Source organism: Octopus sinensis, linkage group LG30, assembly GCF_006345805.1.
Source record: "Octopus sinensis linkage group LG30, ASM634580v1, whole genome shotgun sequence".
Lineage (NCBI taxonomy): Eukaryota > Metazoa > Mollusca > Cephalopoda > Octopoda > Octopodidae > Octopus > Octopus sinensis.
In genome coordinates, this window is record NC_043026.1 from 10,578,604 (window position 1) to 10,599,060 (window position 20,457).

At 40.4% G+C, this 20,457-nt stretch overlaps 5 protein-coding genes across 9 annotated transcripts in view; 2 read left to right on the forward strand and 3 right to left on the reverse strand.

The window, feature by feature from the left end:
• LOC115226337 (zinc finger protein 271-like) overlaps window positions 1-20,457 on the reverse strand; it is a 478,512-nt gene that overhangs the window by 366,923 nt on the left and 91,132 nt on the right. The window lies entirely within an intron of this gene.
• The window catches only part of LOC118768553 (zinc finger protein 239-like), a 225,563-nt gene that overhangs the window by 158,372 nt on the left and 46,734 nt on the right, over window positions 1-20,457 (reverse strand). The window lies entirely within an intron of this gene.
• Window positions 1-20,457, forward strand: part of LOC115226522 (gastrula zinc finger protein XlCGF17.1-like) — a 371,227-nt gene that overhangs the window by 117,489 nt on the left and 233,281 nt on the right. The gene's annotated exons all lie outside the window — the stretch shown is intronic.
• LOC115226687 (zinc finger protein OZF-like) lies at window positions 8,546-16,324 on the reverse strand. Of its 3 annotated transcripts, XM_036515286.1 has the most exons (4): window positions 16,187-16,324; window positions 12,291-13,080; window positions 11,665-12,206; window positions 8,546-9,615 (listed from the first exon to the last, which is right to left on the reverse strand). In XM_036515286.1, the coding sequence occupies exons 2-4, from the start codon at window positions 12,719-12,721 to the stop codon at window positions 9,557-9,559; spliced, it is 1,032 nt and encodes a 343-aa protein (XP_036371179.1). In that variant the 5' UTR covers window positions 12,722-13,080; window positions 16,187-16,324; the 3' UTR covers window positions 8,546-9,556. The 3 variants fall into 3 exon arrangements, with proteins under 3 accessions (XP_036371179.1, XP_036371180.1, XP_029653562.2); XM_036515287.1 differs by having other exon boundaries at window positions 8,546-9,101; window positions 11,882-13,080; XM_029797702.2 differs by having other exon boundaries at window positions 11,665-13,080.
• The window catches only part of LOC115226391 (zinc finger protein 271-like), a 44,686-nt gene continuing 41,815 nt past the window's right edge, over window positions 17,587-20,457 (forward strand). For 2 of the 3 annotated variants that reach the window (XM_036515237.1, XM_036515236.1), the window contains exons 1-2: window positions 17,587-17,834; window positions 19,460-20,146. In XM_036515237.1, the coding sequence (XP_036371130.1) occupies window positions 19,811-20,146 (336 nt within the window). In that variant the 5' untranslated portion in view covers window positions 17,587-17,834; window positions 19,460-19,810. The remainder of the gene's footprint in view (window positions 17,835-19,459; window positions 20,147-20,457) is intronic. The other variant, XM_036515235.1, reaches the window with a different exon arrangement.

Sequence of the window (20,457 nt, forward strand, 5' to 3'; positions counted from 1 at the left end):
TCAGGTGCGTCAAGGAAGTAAATCCCCCGACGTTGCTGTCTGACAGAGTCTACGATGGTGTTGTAGGCTATGCGCTGGTCTGGAAGCAGTCGTGGTTCATTATCTTGGATGTACTGGTGTAGTTCCACAATGCAGTAGGAAGTTTCGCGTAACAATTCAGCAGACATAACATTGGCGTGTTCACGTGTGGGTGGTGGAAGGCCGTACTCCGTTAAAGCAGAGCCACCCATATCGATAACAGCGTCTTCGAGTTGAATAAGCGCAAAATTGTAAATGAAGTTGGTGAACGTGATCTCGGCGGAAGGGCAGTGTTGCTGAGTCGTACGTAAGAAGTCCTGCGACATGTCATCCCTGTATTTCATCCAGAGACTTAGTGGGTCACTAAGCTGACATTTTTGAAGAAGGATTGCGAAAAGATGTCGTAGGGCCGAAGGCGTTTGCAGTAAAGCGCCCTCTGCCATAGTGGCGTCCCACTGGGAGTCATCCTCTAGAAGGCCAAGTCTCATACATGCTTCCCTGAAGGTGTCGCACAGAACCCTATTGACGGTACGTATATTGCCGAAACCTGTTGGACAAGGGACCTCATGTAGAAGGAGACGGAGGTAGAAGCATTCGTGCTGGTTTGGCGGGATGTTGTAAACTCGACCCAGACAGGAGTCAAACTTGATGCCTGGGAAGCCTTTGACGTTTTTGCCGGATTTCCGTCGAACGCAGGTGTTGTTAGACCACACGAAGTACGATGGGACCTGGGGGTACAAAAGCGTTCGAGCGAAGTCATCACGTTGGCATAATTTGAAGAAACCGGTCAACGTTGTGTCTTTAGGGTTGGTGGCTACCTGCGCAGCAGTTTGCTCTGTGAAGTAAATCCGCTGTCCATTTTCCAAGTGTTCAGCAAGCTGCACCATAGCCGGGTGTCTCTGATGGAGCGGGAAGCCGCAAATGCGCCAAAACGCTTCGTTGCTGCTGAGGTACCGGCCTGCCAAGTAGTTGAACACTTCGTCACGACTGGTGGTCCTCTGGATGCTGAACATGGCAGCATCGATGCCCTTGTTGACATATTTGCAGACATATTGTATTGACCTGATGGAGCTGCAGAACTCAACGTTGACGTGGGCTTTGAATATCTTCGACAGGAGAGGACAGTAGGGGACAATGTAGCTGTTGTCCACTTGATGTCGCCCAACCGTAATCGTGCGGCCTCCATTGGCTGGACTCCTTCGTTTGTACAGCGGATACCCATCGCCGCCTGTTTGAGTCTCCAAAGTGAACCGTTTAGGGAATCCCTTTGAGCAGGCTAATCCATTTTTGCAGCATGGTGTGTTGGCGTAATTTGGTCCACAGGGCCCGTGCACCATGGTAGTGCGGACAATTTCGTACAGTTCGGGGTCTTCATCGGGATCAGGAATCTCGGCGGAAATGAATTTGTCAATGTCATTAGTCTCGATTTTATTAGTTAGCCAAATTAAGATGTGAGCATGTGGCAAGCCCCTCTTTTGCCACTCGACCGAAAGCATGTGGCACCTGGCATGCCCGAAAATCTGACCCTTAACTATCAAATCCATCATTTTGCCCAAATTCAGACGGAAAACCCAAGCAACGATGTCGTGTTGATGGGTGTGAGAGTGACCCGGGAGGAGTTCGCGAGTGATTTCGTTGCAGTTGGGATTGCACGTGTAGGTGATAAAGAGGTCCGGCCGGCCGTAAATGCGCACGTAGGTCAAGGCGTCTTGGGTCCTTTCATGCATATATCGTGGTCCTCCCGTGAAGGTGGAGGGTAGAATGCATGGCTTGCCGATGTTGCGAGGGTCATTTTCTTGTTGCAAGCCGTCACGGAGATGAATGTAGGAATCGGAGCGAAGATTAAGTTTAATGTATAGCAGTCTTTCCGATTCCATTTTGGCGGCCATGTCGACGGCGAACTGGTTGAATAGCTGACGACAACGGGGCAATAAGTTGAACTCACCCTCCCTAACCATGAACCAGTATGAGTAGAACGCTCTGCAGGAAACCGTCTTTGATGCCGCAGTAGTTTGATTGGAGGCTGCGGTAAAGGAATTCCGAAGTGGTAGCCGTCTTCCCCATAAGGGAAAAGCAATGGATACTGAAGCGTGTCATAAGATCTGTGAGTCTCGCTGATCCTGCGTAGGCTGTTACCACGGGAGGAGATGATTATGTCACGGCTGTTGTGTTACTCTCCGTGTATGACTGCGGCAATTTCGTAGCACGCAGGTGCGTTGAAACGGCGTTCGTGCACCCCGTGGGGTCGTTTATCAGCATCAATGACAACGGTGAAGTTTGGAGACGGAGCACTGTCCAAGGCATACCTGAACCTGCAGACGTAGCTGTTGATATCATGAAGCATGGTTTGGAGACGGAGAAGAACGACTTTGCGGGAAACATAGCATGTACCCGGTATTATTCCAAGGCATGCATCAACCTGCTGGTTGTAGTCGGCAATGAAGTAGATTTGGAGGAAAGAAGACTGCTGAATCTCATCTGGCAGAAGTGACCCAATAAGATGGTAGACCTGTCCCTGCAATTTGAAAGTAGGCATCCAGCCTTCTCTAGGAGGAATTTTGGCCCCGAAAGAGGTCATTTGGAATGAGCAGTTGTACTTTCGAATGATTTCAAGGAATTGTGACGATTCAGGGGTTAAACCCGCTGCGAGATCCTTCAGTGGTTGAGGTTGTTCCCGTAGGGGTGGCAGGTCCACTTTGCCACCAGAGCAGCACAAACAAGGTGGCTCTCTGGGCCATTTCTTGGCTTTGCAAAACTGGCATACAATTGTCATTGACCCTATCTTGATGTCGTCACGCAAGGAGAAGTTAATTGTGGTGTCGTAGTTGAATGCTAGTGACGACCAGAAATCGGGGGCAGGGGTACGTACACCACGAATGATATCCCGACGTTGGTTGATACTCTCAAGTCGAGTGCGCCGTGCCTCAGCAGATTGAGATGCGCGTGCGACAGCGGTAGCAGTGGCATCCCTTGAAAGCCTTTCAGCTCTCGCCTCAGCACCCTCTGAAGCCCTAGCAGAAGCAGTGTTAATGGCATCTCTGGATGTCCGAATAGTTTGTTGGTCTGGAGTTTCGGCAGATCGGGCCATGGCTGTGTTTGCGGCGTTAGGTTCTTGGCGAGCTCTCCTCTGTTGAGGTGTTTCGGCAGATCGGGCCATGGCTGTGTTTGCAGCGTCAGCAGCTTGGCGAGTTTTCCTCTGCTGTGGGGTTTCGACAGATCGTGTCCTGGTGGTGCTAGCAGCGTTAGCCGCATTCCGATTGGCCCTTTGTTCGGGGTTCTCGTGAGCTCTGCTGATGGAAGCACAGGAAGAAGCCCGCATGTTTTGCCTGGACTGTTGCTCTTTCGTCAACCTCGAGCGGAGGGAAGATCTGTACGCTGCGGCCTTTGCAAGTCGGGTAGAACAGTCGCTAGTAGTTTCAGATGCCTGAGCAGCGGCAGAACGGGAAGCTTTTTGCGAGAGGCGCAAAGCGGTTTCCTCGTGGGTCTCGCGTGCCCTTCTAGCCCTAGCAGCCGATGCCTTGGACGTCCGAGGGCTGAGGAGCTTCCTTCTCTTCTTGGGTGGCATTTTGGTGGATAGCAATGTGTTTGGCAAAGGTGTAATAAAAAGGAACACGTGGGTAAGTATCTCAAAATGTATGAAAAGGTGCAAAAATGGAAAAAAAGCGGGCAGCAATGTGAGTGACAACAATGAAAAAGTGACCAAACTGAACAAACAAATGGAAATGGTTTTTTGGTGCACACGACAAAAGCGGCTTAGAGTTTGCAATTAGCGTCCGAGAACCCTTAGGGTACGTCAAAAATTTAAGGTAAAACGTTTGGGGTGGTAGTTATAAAGAAAGTTTAAACAAAAAAAGTATTCGAATAACTTGCGGCTGCAGCAGCGATTAGCAGAAGTAGGCCAACGTGTGAAGCGAGCGGGTGTGAACCGAGAGAAGAAGTGGGAGTCACAAACTACGCGCACAACTGAGTGTGTCAGTGCATGTGATTGGCCAAAGGGTGTTTAATTGAGAGCATTGTTCACCGTTTGGGGAGCCAATAGGAAGAGCTGCAATCATCGTGTCAAGGACACACGCGCACGTGCGCACACAACCGCAAACGCATCTACAGCCCAACATTGCTCGGATTTGAAGCAAAAGGAAAACATATGCCATTTGTAGTAGTCTTTATGATAAAAGCGGCAAAAATCGACTAAATCGCCTGAAATTCGCTATGTGTGCCACATATGATGTAATTAACTGATTTTTTCCAGTAATAACGTATCCTATTGGAATCAAAAGGGTCATATAGCTCCTTGGAGCAGACATGATGCTCGCTATGAATTTCCAAAAAAATTCCTGCCAATTTGTTAAAGATATTGTTGAAAATATGTCATCTTGAATTTGAACGCGATTTCCCAAAATGGCATGATTTTATCGAATTTTTTCTGATGGTAAGGTATTGCATGAAAAACTAATGCCAGAATTAAGTTCCTTAGGGTAACATTAAGCTTCACCATGAGTTTGGTGAAAATCGATTGCAAGTTGCGAAAACTACAACGGAAAATGTGTTGCATACGATAAGCTTAGATTCTCGACCCCATGTCAAATTTATCGAATTTTTTCAGAACTGGGGGAACTTTTCAAACTTTTCGCTGCGTTAGTTTTGAATTATGATATTGGGCTATGTGTGTGTCAAGTTTCGTTAGAGTCGGTTGAAAGCCGTGGTCAGGGTGAGGGTACAACCTGACAGACAAACTGCCTTTTATATATAGAGAGATATATATAAAGTAGAGATTCTGTCCATTTGTGTTTGTTTATTTGTTTGTCCTCCAAAATGAAAGTAAATGGTTCAAGGGAAACTGTTTTACTTTTTCTTATGTTATTTATATATATATAAAAGAAATTCTGTCCGTTTGTGTTTGTCCTTCAAAATCAAAGTAAATGGTTCAAGGGGAACTATTATGCTTTTACTTCTTACCTAGGGAAACTATTATACTTTTCCTTCTTATCTTATTTATAGACATAAAAGAGAGATTCTGTCCATTTGTGTGTTTGTTTGTCCTCAGAAATGAAAGTAAATGGTTCAAGGGAAACTATTATGCTTTTTTTCTTATCCAGGGAAACTACAATGCTTTTTCCTTTTATCTTTATCTATCTATCTATATATATATATATATGACAGAGATTCTGTCTGTTTGTCCTCCAAAATGAAAGTAAATGGTTCAGGGAAAACTATTGTTTTTTTACTTCTTATTTACATATATATATAAAAGAGAGATTCTGTTGGTTTGTATGTTTGTTTGTCCTCCAAAATGAAAGTAAATGGATCAAAGGAAGCTATTATGCTGTTGCCTAACCTCTCTCAACAAAAATTATGCAATGGTAAAAGATTGTGCACAAACCAATGAGGCCCATATTCTCACTGGTTGTGGTAAAGGTGACTCTGTGTTCATTCCTCACACACCAGTTATACCAGTTTCTGGAGAGATTGCATCTTTTCTTTGGTGGCATATTTTTTTCAATATTGTAAACCAAAAATTATGAACACAGACTAAATTACACAGTAATCTCTATTATTGTAAGCAGTTGTATGTATGATGCATGTCTTTATTTCTGTATGCAGTATCTATTCATATAGATGTATGACTATCAACTATTAACGGAGGTGCAATGGCCCAGTAGTTAGGGCAGCGGACTCGCAGTTATAGGATTGCTGTTTTGATTCCCAAGCCGGGCGTTGTATTTATTGAGCAAAAACACCTAAATCTCCATGAAGCTCTGGCAGGGGCTGGTGGCGAACCCTGCTGTATTCTTTCACCACCACTTTCTTTCTTCCTGTTTCTGTTCTACCTGTATTTCAAAGGGCCAGCCTTGTCACACTCTGTGTCACGCTGAATCTCCCCCGAGAGCTACGTTAAGGGTACACATGTCTGTGGAGTGCTTAGCCACTTGCATGTCAATTCCATGGGCAGGCTGTTTCGTTGATCGGATCAACTGGAACTCTTGTCCTAACTGACAGAGTGCCACAAATATTAACCAAATATAAACAAATATAATGGCGGTGCCCCAGCATGGCCACAGCTCATAAGCTGAAACTAGAATCAATCAATCAATCAATCAAATTAACCAAATACAAGCATTTGTATGAACTGCTAATTTAACAGTAAATTTGCAACTGACATACCATTCTGCTGTCATAGCCGTAAAGACAGAAAATTGCCAATGGATAATGCCATTCACATTGGGATATAATTCGAATTAAAAGTAGAAGAATAAAAATGAAACAAAATTACATGACATTCCGTTGAGGCAAGTGGAAATCAGAAATCAGAACCAAAATTGAAGTCGATCAACATCAATGGAAATTGCAGCTGTGATACCAGTGCCGGTGGCACGTAAAAAGCACCGCCCAATCGTGGCCGTTGCCAGCCTCGCCTGTCCACCGTGCCGGTGACACATAAAAAGCACCATCCGATTCACGGTCGTTGCCAGCCTTGCCTGGCCCCCGTAAAAAGCACCATCAGAACATGGCCGTTGCCAGCGTCGCCCTGACTGGCCTCCGTGCCGGTGGCACGTAAAAAGCACCATCTGTCCGTGGCCGTTTGCCAGTCCCGTCTGGCACGTAAAAAGCACCCACTACACTCACGGAGTGGTTGGCGTTAGGAAGGGCATCCAACCGTAGAAACATTGCCATATCAGACTGGGCCTGGTGCAGCCTTCTGGCTTCCCAGACCCCAGTTGAACCGTCCAACCCATGCTAGCATGGAAAGCGGACGCTAAATGATGATGATGCATAGAGATGTTATTCTTTCACTTTTGACATGAAATGCCAAACCATTGCCAATGTTATATTGTTTTAATGCAAATGAACCCCCCAAAAAAAGTAACATGTTAACACTCACAGGGTCTGATACTATTATCGTGTAAAATTTGATTTAATTTGGTTGAGCTGTCTGAGAATGCATTGGGAACAGACAGGCAAAGAATTTTATATAAATAGATTATATAATTGCCATTACTGCATTGATAAATAATAACATGTGCAAGTCACTTATTGTTATCGTTTAATAAACAAACAGAAATTCATCTTTCTCCTACTTCAATTATTGCATGTTTTTTTCTTTCATGACACACAAGCATGTATCTGACTCATACATTGTTCACTTCCCAGACATTTGTACATTACTGCATATGCTTTATACGTACTTTATGACAAGTTGTGGTGCACCTGAGCACTGTATACAATAATTTCATTATTTTTTTATGAGTGAAACAAGTACACGAATAAAAGTATATACATATATACACATACATAATATACATATACACGTACACAATATATAACACACACACATACATAATATATGTTTATATAAAAGAAGGGAAATGTTAAAGTTGGCATTTAAAAGGAGACAGGGAAAGAGAGAACAAAGTAAAAGAGAAGGACATATGAAGGATATAAAATAGGAAAGGGAGGGTTGTTATTATTATTGTCGGAGCACTGCATCCTTCAAAACTTCCATGCTTCCTGAGATTCGCCAACACTACACCTGATTTTCTCCCCTCCATACACACGCAAGCATGTATCTGACTCATACACTGGTCGCTTTCCAGACATTTGTACATTACTGCATATGCTTTATACGCACTTTTGACAAGTTGTGGTGCACCCGAGCACTGTATACAATAATTTCATTATTTTTATTATCAATAATTGCCATTACTGGATTGATAAATACAATAAATCATAAAATTCTTTTATTATTGTCATGTAACAAACAAACAGAAGTTCATGCATAAAATTTATCTTTTTTCTAATTCAATTATTACATATTTTTTATTATAACAATACACACATACAGGAGGAGTAAATTATATATATAATAATACTTGAGTTTCGGATGCCAAGATGGAAATTCATGCCGCCATCTCTTCAGTTATGGCCGCATAATTGAAGAGATGGCGGTGTGAATTTCCACCTCGGCATCCAGAACTCATGAGTTTTATCTTGGCCACCGAATAATTGTCACATATTACATTTACAGATAATTTCCTCTATTTACATAATATCGAGGTCTCTTTCTTTCTTTTATCTTACCATTTTTATCAATCGTCCGGGTTGCAGATCCGTGGAATAAGCTGCCGGACGAGATAGTGAAGATGCCGAAGACCGCTCGGTTGAAGGTCTCTCTTGACCAGAAATGGCCTGAATTCTTTGCATGAACACCCCTGTACATAACTCCATGTCCCCCTACATGGCCTAGCTTTTTGCTTTTTGAGCCAACTTAACTTAACTTATATATATATATGGAAAGGAAATGGAAATTGCAGCTGTGGTACCAGTGCAGGTGGTACGTAAGAGAACCATCTGAATGTGGCCGTTGCCAGCGCTGCCCCGACTGGCCTCTGTGCCGGTGGTACGTAAAAAGCACCATCCGATCGTGGCCATTTGCCAGCCTCGCCTGGCACGTAAAAAGCACCCACTACACTCACGGAGTGGTTGGCGTTAGGAAGGGCATCCAGCCGTAGAAACATTGCCAGATCAGACTGGGCCTGGTGCAGCCTTCTGGCTTCCCAGACCCCAGTTGAACCGTCCAACCCATGATAGCATGGAAAGCGGACGCTAAACGATGATGATGAAGTTATCAAGAAACTATATATAAGGAAAATACTAACATAATTATCAAAGGGCAGTACCTATTCTATTGGAGTAAACTCAAGTAAAAGTAGACAATTACTGTAGAAAATTTACTCACAGAAATTACTGCCTAGGGTGCCACCTATGGTCCACAATGGAGCAAGTCTAAGTAGAGTAGTCTCTCCAATTGGTCAATTACAATTTGAACTGAGGTCACAAGTTAAAACCATTAGAAAGGATTTGTTTGTAAAATAAAATAAGAAAAACGTTAAGGCAGGAGAAGTTAATGATTTACCACAGATATTACAGGAATATGTCTCTCTTGAATGAACATGTTTGTGAGAAGTTTAAGTACTACTTTGATAGAATGATTTACCACAGATATTACAGTGATATGGCTTCTATCCTGTATGGACACGTTTGTGTGTAGTCATGATATTACTTTGAGAGAATGATTTACCACAAATGTGACAATTTAAGGCACTTCGATGAGAGAATGATGTACCACAGGTATCACAATAATATGGCTTCTCTCCTGTATGAATACGTGTATGTCTAGTCAATGTAGCACTTACGGAGAATGACTTGCCACAGAATTCACAGTGAAACGGCCTTTCCCCTGTATAAACATGTATGTGAGAACTTAAAGCGCTTCGGTCAGAGAATGATGTACCACAGACATCACAGTGATAAGGCTTCTCTCCTGTATGAAGACGTTTGTGTCTATGCAAGTAACATTTTTGAAAGAATGATTTACTACAGATGTCACAGTGAAATGGCTTCTTCCCCGTATGGAAACACATTTGTGAATTAAAAGCACTTCGATGAGAGAATGACGTAAAACAGACATCACAATGATAAGGCTTCTCTCCTGTATGAATGTTTGTGTGTAGTCAAGCTAATGTTTTTAGAGAAAGATTTCTCACAAATCATCATCATTATCACCGTTACAGTGAAATGGCTTCTCCCCTGTATGAACACTTTGTATGTAAGACTTTAAGGCACTTTGGTCAGAGAATGATGTGCTGCAGACATCACAGTGGTAAGACTTCTCTCTAGTATGAATACGTTTGTGTGTAATCAAGTTACTACACTGAGGGACTGAAGACGTAATCTGAAATAAATTTCTTAATTTCATTAATGTTTTTACTCAGTAGAGTTAAGTGGGTCGTCATAAACTGGTGTGATAAATAGTGGGTCACGACTCTAAAAAGTTTGGGAACCACTGAACTAGACTAAAGGATTCTTTTGACTTCATGATGCTTCTGCTCTTTTGCTACCCTCTTAAAAAAGTGCAGGCTGCATTTCATTGTGGCCCCAACATCAGTAAGGTTCCTTATACACCCAGTAAGTTTATAAATTATTTAAAAAGTATAGGAGTGATCACCAGGACGCATTGAACCTGATGTTAATTCTATTATTGAGCGTAGCAAGAGACAGGATCATCCTTCTGACAGGCCTCACTGAAGATGTAATCTGAAATAAATTTCTTAATTTCATTAATGCTTTTACTCAGTAGAGTTAAGTGGGTCGTCATAAACTGGTGTGATAAATAGTGGGTCGCGACTCTAAAAAGTTTGGGAACCACTGTTCTAGTGTTAACCGTTTAGCATTTAAACCAGCCACAACTGGCCCAAATATGCTACCTCTTTTATTTTCAAACTAACCAGAGTTGGCCTCTTACACCTACCCTACAATGTTATTCTAAAAATACTCAATCACATCATCAACACTTGAAAGCTGTGAGTTAATGCATGACAAATTGAAAATAACGTGAATAAACATCACATTGGACAGAATGAACTACATAGGCGCAGGAGTGGCTGTGTGGTAAGTAGCTTGCTTACCAACCACATGGTTCCGGGTTCAGTCCCACTGCGTGGAATCTTGGGCAAGTGTCTTCTACTATAGCCTCAGGCCGACCAATGCCTTGTGAGTGGATTTGGTAGATGGAAACTGAAAGAAGCCTGTCGTATATATATATATATATATATATATATGTATGTGTGTGTATATGTTTATGTGTCTGTGTTTGTCCCCTAGCATTGCTTGACAACCGATGCTGGTGTGTTTACGTCCCCGTCACTTAGCGGTTCGGCAAAAGAGACCGATAGAATAAGTACTGGGCTTACAAAGTCCCAGGGTCGATTTGCTTGACTAAAGGCAGTGCTCCAGCATGGCCACAGTCAAATGACTGAAACAAGTAAAAGAGTAAAGAGTATAGTAAAGGGTTAAGTCGTCACTTACAGGGAATGTTTTAGCACAAATATCAGTGGGAACACTTCAGCCCTGCCATGATCTCGTTTGTGAGAAGGTAATTTGCTATTTTGAGTGAATGACTTCTTGTATGGATATGTCTGTGATCAGATAAGCGAGAACTCATAGTGAATGATTTCCCCACAGATATCATTGTGATATGGTTTCTCTTCTGTGTGAAAACGTCTGTGAGTTTCTGATTTGTCATTTAGGGAGAATTATTTATCACAGACATCACAGGAATAGGGTGTCTCAATAAATTAGCTTACTATTAAAAGAGAAATATTTGTTACAGATGCCTAGACTGGCTTCCGTGCCGGTGGCACGTAAAAAGCACCAATCCGATCGTGGCCGTTGCCAGCTTCCCCTGGCACGTAAAAAGCACCCACTACACTCACGGAGTGGTTGGCATTAGGAAGGGCATCCAGCGGTAAAAACACTGCCAGATCAGACTGGAGCCTGGTGCAGCCTTCTGGCTTCCCAGATTCCCGGTCGAACCGTCCAACCCATGCTAGCATGAAAAGCAGACGTTAAATGATGATGATGATGATGTCACAGTAACATGGCTTTTGTATGAATACCTTCATGAGTTAAAGCACTGATGAAAGAGAAGAGATGTTACAGGAATATGGTGTCTCTCTTGAATGAAAATGTTTGTGAGAAGTTAAGCACTACTTTGAGAGAAGGATTTACTACAAATGATATGGTTTCTATCCTATATGAGCATGTATACGAGTACACCACAGTGATAAGGCCTCTCGCTGGCATGATTACGTTTGTGACATTTTAAAACACTTTGGTCTGAGAATGATGTACCACAGATATCACAGTGATAGGGCTTCTCTGCTGTATGAACACGTATGTGCCTAGTCAAGTTACTTTTTTGAGAGAATGATTTACCACAAGTGTCACAGTGAAACGGTTTCTCTCCTGTATGAACAAGTTGGTGTATAGTCAAGTTATTACTTTGAGGGAAAGATTTACCACAGATGTCACAGTGAAATGGCTTCTCTCCTGTATGAACACGTATGTGAGACTCCAAGGCACTTTGCTGAGAGAATGATGCACTGCAGACATTACAGTGAAACGGCTTTTCTCCAGTATGAATACGTTTGTGTGAAGTCAAGCTACCTTTCTGAGGGAATGATATACCACAAATGTCACAGTCATATGGCTTATCTCCTATATGAATACGTCGGTGTTTGGTCAAGCTGTCTTTTCCCCGGAATGATTTGTCACAGATGTCACAGTGAAATGGCTTCTCTCCTGTATGAAAACGCTTGTGAGAATCTAAAGAACTCCGCTGAGAGAATGATGTACCACAGACATCACAGTGAAATGGCTTCTCTCCTGTATGAATTTGCTTGTGTATAGATAAATTACCATTTTGAGTGAATGATTTACCACAGACATCACAGTGATATGGCTTCTCTCCAGTATGAATACGTTTGTGTTTAGTCAGTGAAACATTTATAGAGAATGATTTACCACAAGTGTCACAGTGAAATGGCTTCTCCCCTGTATGAACACGTATATGAGAATTTAAAGCATTGTGGTTAGAGAATGACCTACTACAGACATTACAGTGAAATGGCTTCTCTCCTGTATGAATACGTTTGTGTGTACTCAAGTTACAACTCTGAGAGAATGATTTATCACAAATGTCACAATGAAATGGCTTCTCTCCTCTATGAATACGTTTGTGCGTATTCAAGCTGCTCTTTTGAGAGAAAGACTTTTTACAGACATCACACTCATGTGACAATTTTTGGCTCCCTTTTTCTCTATTTTCTGGAAAAATCAGTTTCTTTATTTTCTCACTCTTTTCCATTATTTTTCTTCAAAAATCACAGTATATAATCTTTTTTCACCTTTTTGATTCTATAGTATTTTGTTTCCAAATATTTCGACTGCTCTATTTCTGTCCCTTATCACCTTTGTCCCAAAGTTCTTTAGTAAATTTATCCAAGTTTAGTTTGAACAAAGACTCATCTTGTAGACACTCCAGCCAGTGATGTCCAGAAGGTTTGCTAATAATACTTTTCAGAGTAAATATATCAGAGGAATTCTGCCATAGATTTAGAGAAACAATCTTATATATCTGTTCTGTACAATATTTCCATTTTGGTCTTTAAAAAGATGATAAATAATGAGGATGTATCTTCAGTTATGCCAATGTCATCTGATATTCTGAAATAATAAAGAAACAACAGTGTAAGATAGAGAGGCTACTTAAAAAATACAGATTCAACATTTCCATAGAGATAAATTCTAGAAATAAACATTTAACTGAACAACAGAACTTTCTAATTTATTAGAATTTACATGAGAAAATCTTCTGTGAAGCTAACATATTTTTAAACTCCAGCTACACATTCACACACACACATATATATATATGTATATATATATATATACTTTTCCTTGTATCAGTTGTTTTGGCTGTGGCTATACTGGAGCATCACCTTAGAAGGTGTTAGTTGATCAAATCAACCCTAGGACTTCACTTTTGAGCCTAGTACTTATATTGGCCTCTTTTGTGAAACCACTAAATAATGGTGACATATACACACCAACACTGGTTATCAAGTGTTGGTGGGGCGTCAAACAGTCACAAAGACACACAGAGATATATATGTATATACACATAAATACTCATTAATATACATATATATATATATATATATATATATATTGGGCTTCCTTCAGTTTCTATCTACCAAATCCAATCACAAGGATTTGGTCGGCTAATGTCTATTGTATAAAATACTTGCCTAAGTAGGTACGCAGTGGGATTGAACCTGGAAACATATATATATATATATGCTTACACGTTAATATATATGTATGTGTATGTATATACATGTGTGTGTATGTGAAGGTATTGGGGTTAGTGGTCTGAGCAATCAGCTCCTAATAAGGTCATAATTCCAATTCCCAGCAGTGTGCTGTGTTGTTGAGCAAGACATGTTGCTCCAGGTTCACTCAGCTGACAAAAGTGAATTGTACGAGTAATTTGAAGGGCCAGCCTTATCAAATGGTCACATGCTTAATATGTGAGAGCTCCGTTATGGGTGAGCGTGTCTGTGGGGTGCTCAGCCACTTACATGTTAATTTGAAGAGTAGGCTGTTCTGTTGATTGGAATTAGAAAAGCCTGACAGGGAAAGAGGGGTCATTATCCCATTGTAGGAGGGTAAAGGGGCCTACCACAACTGCAACAATTATAGGGCTGTTTCTCTCCTCTCAGTTGCCACTAAGTCATCTGCTTGCTTCTCAGCAGTCAGGTTTCCCACCAAAGAGGTCAATACTGAAAACGTAAGGACTTTAAAGACTGAAGGGAAAAAAAAGAGAAAAAATTTTAAAAAAGGTGAAAGAAATTACTCATTTTGCCCCACCTACTAATTTTTGTTCCCTTTCTCTATATCAAGAAACAAACATTCGATGCAGAAAGTGGTGTAGATGTTCTTCAGTTTCTATTTGGCTGTCTTCATATTTATTATGGTTGAATGAGATATTCCCACAAAGATCATCATCATCATCATTTAACGTCCGTTCTCCATGCTAGTATGGGTTGGACGGTTCGACTGGAGATCTGGGAAGCCAGAAGGCTGCACCAGGCTCCGGTCTTATCTGGCAAAGTTTCTACAGCTGGATGCCCTTCCTAACGCCAACCACTCCGTGAGTGTAGTGGGTGCTTTTTACGTGCCACCTGCACTGGTGCCAGGCGAGGCTGGCATCGGCCACGGTCGGATTGGTGCATTTTATGGAAGCCAGTCGAGGCGGCACTGGCTTCGGCTACGATTCGGATGTTGGGATTGACATGTGCCCTTCATTTAACCATCTTACAAACAATAACTCTGAGCCCCTTTTTGAACTCCACCTGTCTAACACCCGTGGACATATTTACAAAGTCAGAAAACAGCACAGCTCCCATGACTTTAGGAAACATTTTTTCACGCTGAGAGTTGCTGAAGCATGGCACAAACTGCCGGCATCAGTTGTTAGTTGTTGGAGCACTGCATCCTTCAAAACTTCCATGCTTTCTGAGATTCGTCAACACTACACCTGATTTTCTCCCCTCCATACACACGCAAGCATGTATCTGACTCATACACTGTTCACTTCCCAGACATTTGTACATTACTGCATATGCAGACACCCATAAAATTATTAACCATCTCATTAACAATAACTCTGAGCCCCTTTTCAAACTCCACCTGTCGGCATATTTACAAAATCAGAAAACAGCACAGCTCCCATGACTTTCGGAAACATTTTTTCACTTAAAACTGATTTCTTTTACTACTTGCTCTTGATAAAATGACAAGAGCGGTCAAATACCTTTCCTGGAGACGTATTAAAGCGTCAATTCCAAAGATATTTTCATTTGGTTCTCGTTCATTTTACCAAATTCAATTCCATATAAATACTGGAGAGTAATTTCCATTCGTCAATAAAGAACTATGTGATTAAACGGGAAGGCGGCCCTAAATTCCGGTCTGAAAGCTACGTCCCACAGAGATGACAAGAATTAAAGCACCTCTCAGTTTCATTCAAACAAATCTGAAGCTAGTACAAGACTTATGACGGCATTCCTTCGATATAACTCGACAAAAGTCAAACCATTTCACTTCGGATATTTCCGTGGAAGCAAATGACAGTTCGATTCTGTTTGGAAATTTGCGGATTTTACATACACACATGAAACGGGTGTAGAACGAATATGCAAGGCTTTCTTTCTTCAAGTTTATACCTTTATGACTTTTGGTCATTATGGAGGAAAGCAACGTCGGGTATCTTTAATTTTACAACAAGAACTGTATGTGGGAGTGAGTAGCTTCCAGAAAGCAAGCGATTCACTAAGTAAAAATCGGAAAAAAAGCCCAGGATTTTATAACATCCCACGGAAGTTTCCAGAAGAGTTCTGAAATGTCCTTTAGAATAATTCTGGCTAAAACCTACAATGATTTCAGTTGAAATCTTTCTAACCAATGTCATAATGGTAAGAAAATAATAAGAAATTACTCATTTTGCCCCGCTTACTTATTTCTTCCCCTTCCCGATACCAAGAAACGAACATTCGATAAATTATAATAAAACATTCGTTTCTCAACATTTCTGGGGTTGTAGAGTATTTGGGAATATTTCTCCAACTAAAATACCCAACAAACTTAAGAGGAAACGATGGAGAGAGTAGAAGGTAGCCACCATAGCTAGAAATAGCAGCTAAATGTGGAACAAAATCTGATACACGAATTATTGAAAGATTAAATGTTTTCATTGTTTAATACTTACGGAAATGTCTTTATAAAAGATGGTGTCGTTGTTATGAGTGCGTCAGGTGGTAGAGAAATGTTTTATAAATGTATTGCCGAGTGAATTAATAGAAATTCTGGCGCCAAACAAAGCTTGTCAAGATGTAATGAATAGAAGCGGAAATAGGCTTAGTGCGCATGCGTATGTAATAGGTGTGAGATATTCACATTTGGCACAATGCCAGCAATTTCGGGGGAGGGGAGGGTGCGTAAGTCGATTACCGCGGACCTCAGTTGTTAACTGGTATTTATTTTATTGAACCCCAGCAAAAAGGTGAAAGGCAAACTTTATTTGGATCTTTTCGCTTTGACGGGCAGATTTTTAACACAATTTCTAGTTAACTAAACACTTTTAAACTTCGTATACTGGTAGAATGTGTTTATAAAACATCTTTTTCTCTTGGCTTTATTGAGAAAATTCTATAGTTTGTAAGATATTTGTTGGGATCCACATTGGATTCCACATTTTTTTTTCTCTTGGCTTTCTTGAGAAAATTGTAATTTGTAAGTTTAACGTAGCTTAATTTTTCGAATTAAGCTACGTTTTCGAATTTTAACCAATCCTATTGCCTCTATTGAGCTAAAATCAAAGATCCCGGAATTTTTATTCCCTAAAAAAATAATATATAAATATTATACATAGGCGCAGGAGTGGCTGTGTGGTAAATAGCTTGCTAACCAACCACATGGTTCCGGGTTCAGTCCCACTGCGTGGCATCTTGGGCAAGTGTCTTCTGCTATAGCCCCGGGCCGACCAATGCCTTGTGAGTGGATTTGGTAGACGGAAACTGAAAGAAGCCTGTCGTATATATGTATATATATATATGTGTGTGTGTGTTTGTCCCCTAGCATTGCTTGACAACCGATGCTGGTGTGTTTACGTCCCCGTAACTTAGCGGTTCGGCAAAAGAGACCGATTGAATAAGTACTGGGCTTACAAAAGAATAAGTTCCGGGGTCGATCTGCTCGACTAAAGGCGGTGCTCCAGCGTGGCCACAGTCAAATGACTGAAACAAGTAAAAGAGTAAAAGAGAGAGTATATATATATATATACTCTCTCTTTATATATATATATATATATATATATATATATATATATATATATACCGGTGTAAACACATAAATGTGAAACAAGGTGGAAAAAAGAGTACTCAAATACCAGTGGTAGAGTAATATGCTTTATTTTAAGCAGTTTTTGCTAGCAAAAACTGTCTGATGAACGGCAACGAGAAACTCAGAGTAACAGATTTTGTTGAATTTTCTGCTGCTTAAAATAAAGTATATATATATATATATCTGTAAATATATACTTATGCATGACTGTGTCTGTATATATGTTCATGTCTACATGTGTGCTTTTTATTTGCACAGTAAAGATGTCTTCTAGAAATTTAACCCAGAGATGCTATAATGAGACGCACTCAATACGGGAAACGTAAAGACCGACGTGAAACATCAAGGGAGGTAACAAGCGTGAGCTAATGGAAACATCGAGTCCAAAAACGCGCATGCGCACCATGCGTCCATCTCTTTCCATTTTAGCATCGAATTATTTATGTCCATTGCTTGAATTTATGAATACATTTATAATATTTTGTAAACAACACTATCCTTTATAAAACATTGCTGTAAGTATTAAACAAGGAAAATATTCAGTCTTTTTAATTCTGTAGACTTTCGATATTTGACGTCTCGATTCTTTGTGTCTTTTCTATCTTTTATGAATGAATGATGTCTATGATTTGTGCGAGATTTGGCTGCTATTTCTAGCTATGGAAGATAGGTGTCTATGATTTGTGCGAGATTTAGCTGCTATTTCTAGCTATGAAAGAGAGGTGTCTATGATTTGTGCGAGATTTGGCTGCTATTTCTAGCTATGGAAGAGAGGTGTCTATATGATTTGTGCGAGATTTGGCTGCTATTTCTAGCTATGGAAGAGAGGTGTCTATGATTTGTGCGAGATTTGGCTGCTATTTCTAGCTATGGAAGAGAGGTGTCTATGATTTGTGCGAGATTTGGCTGCTATTTCTAGCTATGGAAGAGAGGTGTCTATGATTTGTGCGAGATTTGGCTGCTATTTCTAGCTATGGAAGAGAGGGGTCTATGATTTGTGCGAGATTTGGCTGCTATTTCTAGTTATGGAAGAGAGGTGTCTATGATTTGTGCGAGATTTGGCTGCTATTTCTAGCTATGGAAGAGAGGTGTCTATGAATAGTGCAACGGGTATTAAAAAATGGGGAGCAGGAAACGAAAATGAAAGGAAAAATGCGTGGAAAGCAACGGCGGGATGGGGAGAGGACTTCGGAAAATTCACAAGATCCGAGTTTTTCCCTAATAACTTTTAGGAAAATGGTTTTATTTTTTTTAAATGAAATTTTATATGAATACTTTTCAAACGGCATACATTACGATTATAACGAAATTTGTGGGTAAAATCTTTTCCTAGGGGTGGGGAGAGGACTTCGGTAGAATTTATCTCCTTTCATAAAAGGGGTTAATTTTGTATTTTCGTTTTATTATCATCATCATCATTATTATTATTTTTGTATTATAAATTCAGAATTGATTTTCCAATAGGCGCAGGAGTGGCTGTGTGGTAAGTAGCTTGTTTACCAACCACATGGTTCCGGGTTCAGTCCCATTGCATGGCATCTTGGGCAAGTGTCTTCTACTATAGTTTCGGGCCGACCAAAGCCTTGTGAGTGGATTTGGTAGACGGAAACTGAAAAGAATGTATATATATATATATACATGTGTGCGTGTATGTCTGTGTGTCTGTGTTTGTCCTCCTAGCATTGCTTGACAACCGATGCTGGTGTGTTTATGTCCCCGTTACTTAGCGGTTCGACAAAAGAGACCGATAGAATAAGTACTGGGCTTACAAAAGAATAAGTCCCGGGGTTAAGTTGCTCGATTAAAGGCGGTACTCCAGCATGGCCGCAGTCAAATGACTGAAACAAGTAAAAGAGTAAAGAGTAATTAAGGAATAAATTGTATCTCAATTGAAGAATAAATTGAATTTAGAATCACAAATTTCTATACAACATATTTTGCTTTTTTCTTCCAAAATATACAAAATTTCATTTGCGGACAACACCAGGTGTCTCTGCTAGTAAATTAAAAAGTTCAGTTGTGAGGTAGATGTTTATTTCTACAGTTCCTCTCTACAGACGTGTTGTAGATTTTCCACTGTTGAATCTGTATTTATAAAGTAACCTCTATATCTTTCACTGTTGTTTCTTTATTATTTCAGAATATCAGATGACGTTTGGGATACCAAGAGATATATGCTCCTTATCTATCATCTTTTGAAGACTGAAGAAAAATGTTGTACAGAAGAGATATATAACACTGTTTCTATAAATCTTTGGCAGAATTACTGTGAAATATTTCCTCTGAACTGTGATTATTAGCAAAATGTGTACTACACTGATTGTAGTGTCTACAAGATGAGATTGTGTAAACTAAACTTGAATAAATTTACAAGAGTTCTTAGATAAAGGTAACACTAGATAAAAATACAGCAGTATGTATAATTGTAAAGAATAAAGTACAAGAACAAAAGCAAGAAATATATATGCATTGTGATTTGAGAAGGTAAATAATGGAAAAGATCGAGAAATCTGAGGAAATGATTTTTCCTGAAGGTACGATAAAAGAGAAAAGTAAATTGTCATACAACTGTGATATCTGTAAAAAGTCCTTCTCTCAAAAAGGTAACCTGAATACTCACAAACGTATTCATACTAGGGAGAAGCCATATCATTGTGATATTTGTGGTAAATCATTCACTGGAAGTATTGACTTAACTAGGCATGTACGCATTCATACAGGTGAAAAACCATATCATTGTGATATCTGTGGTAAATCCTTCTCTCAAAGTGTTGTCTTAACTACACACAAACGTATTCATACAGGAGAGAAGCCATATCACTGTGATATCTGTGGTAAATCATTCTCTCGAAGTTACCATGTCACTTCTCACAAACGTATTCATTCAGGAGAGAAGCCCTATTGTTGTGATATCTGTGGTAATTCATTCTCTGAAAGTAGTGTCTTAACTAAACACAAGCGTATTCATACAGGAGAGGAGTCATATCGCTGTGATATCTGTGGTAAATCATTCTCTCTAAGTAACCACTTAGCTGATCACAAAAGTATTCATACAGAGGAAAAGAGATATCTCTGTCACATCTGTGGTAAATCATTCTCTGTAAGTAATCACTTGGCTGATCATAAAAGGGGTCACAC

What these genes read in the sequence shown, in the direction of transcription:
- LOC115226687 (XM_029797702.2), bottom strand. Translation starts at nt 12,721, where the DNA reads ATGGAAAAGAGTGAGAAAATAAAGAAACTGATTTTTCCAGAAAATAGA. An exon ending in TGTTTTAAAATGTCACAAAC is followed by an intron (nt 9,616 to 11,664) that starts GTAATCATGCCA and finishes CTTACATACAAA; the next exon opens with GTGTTCATACAGGGGAGAAG.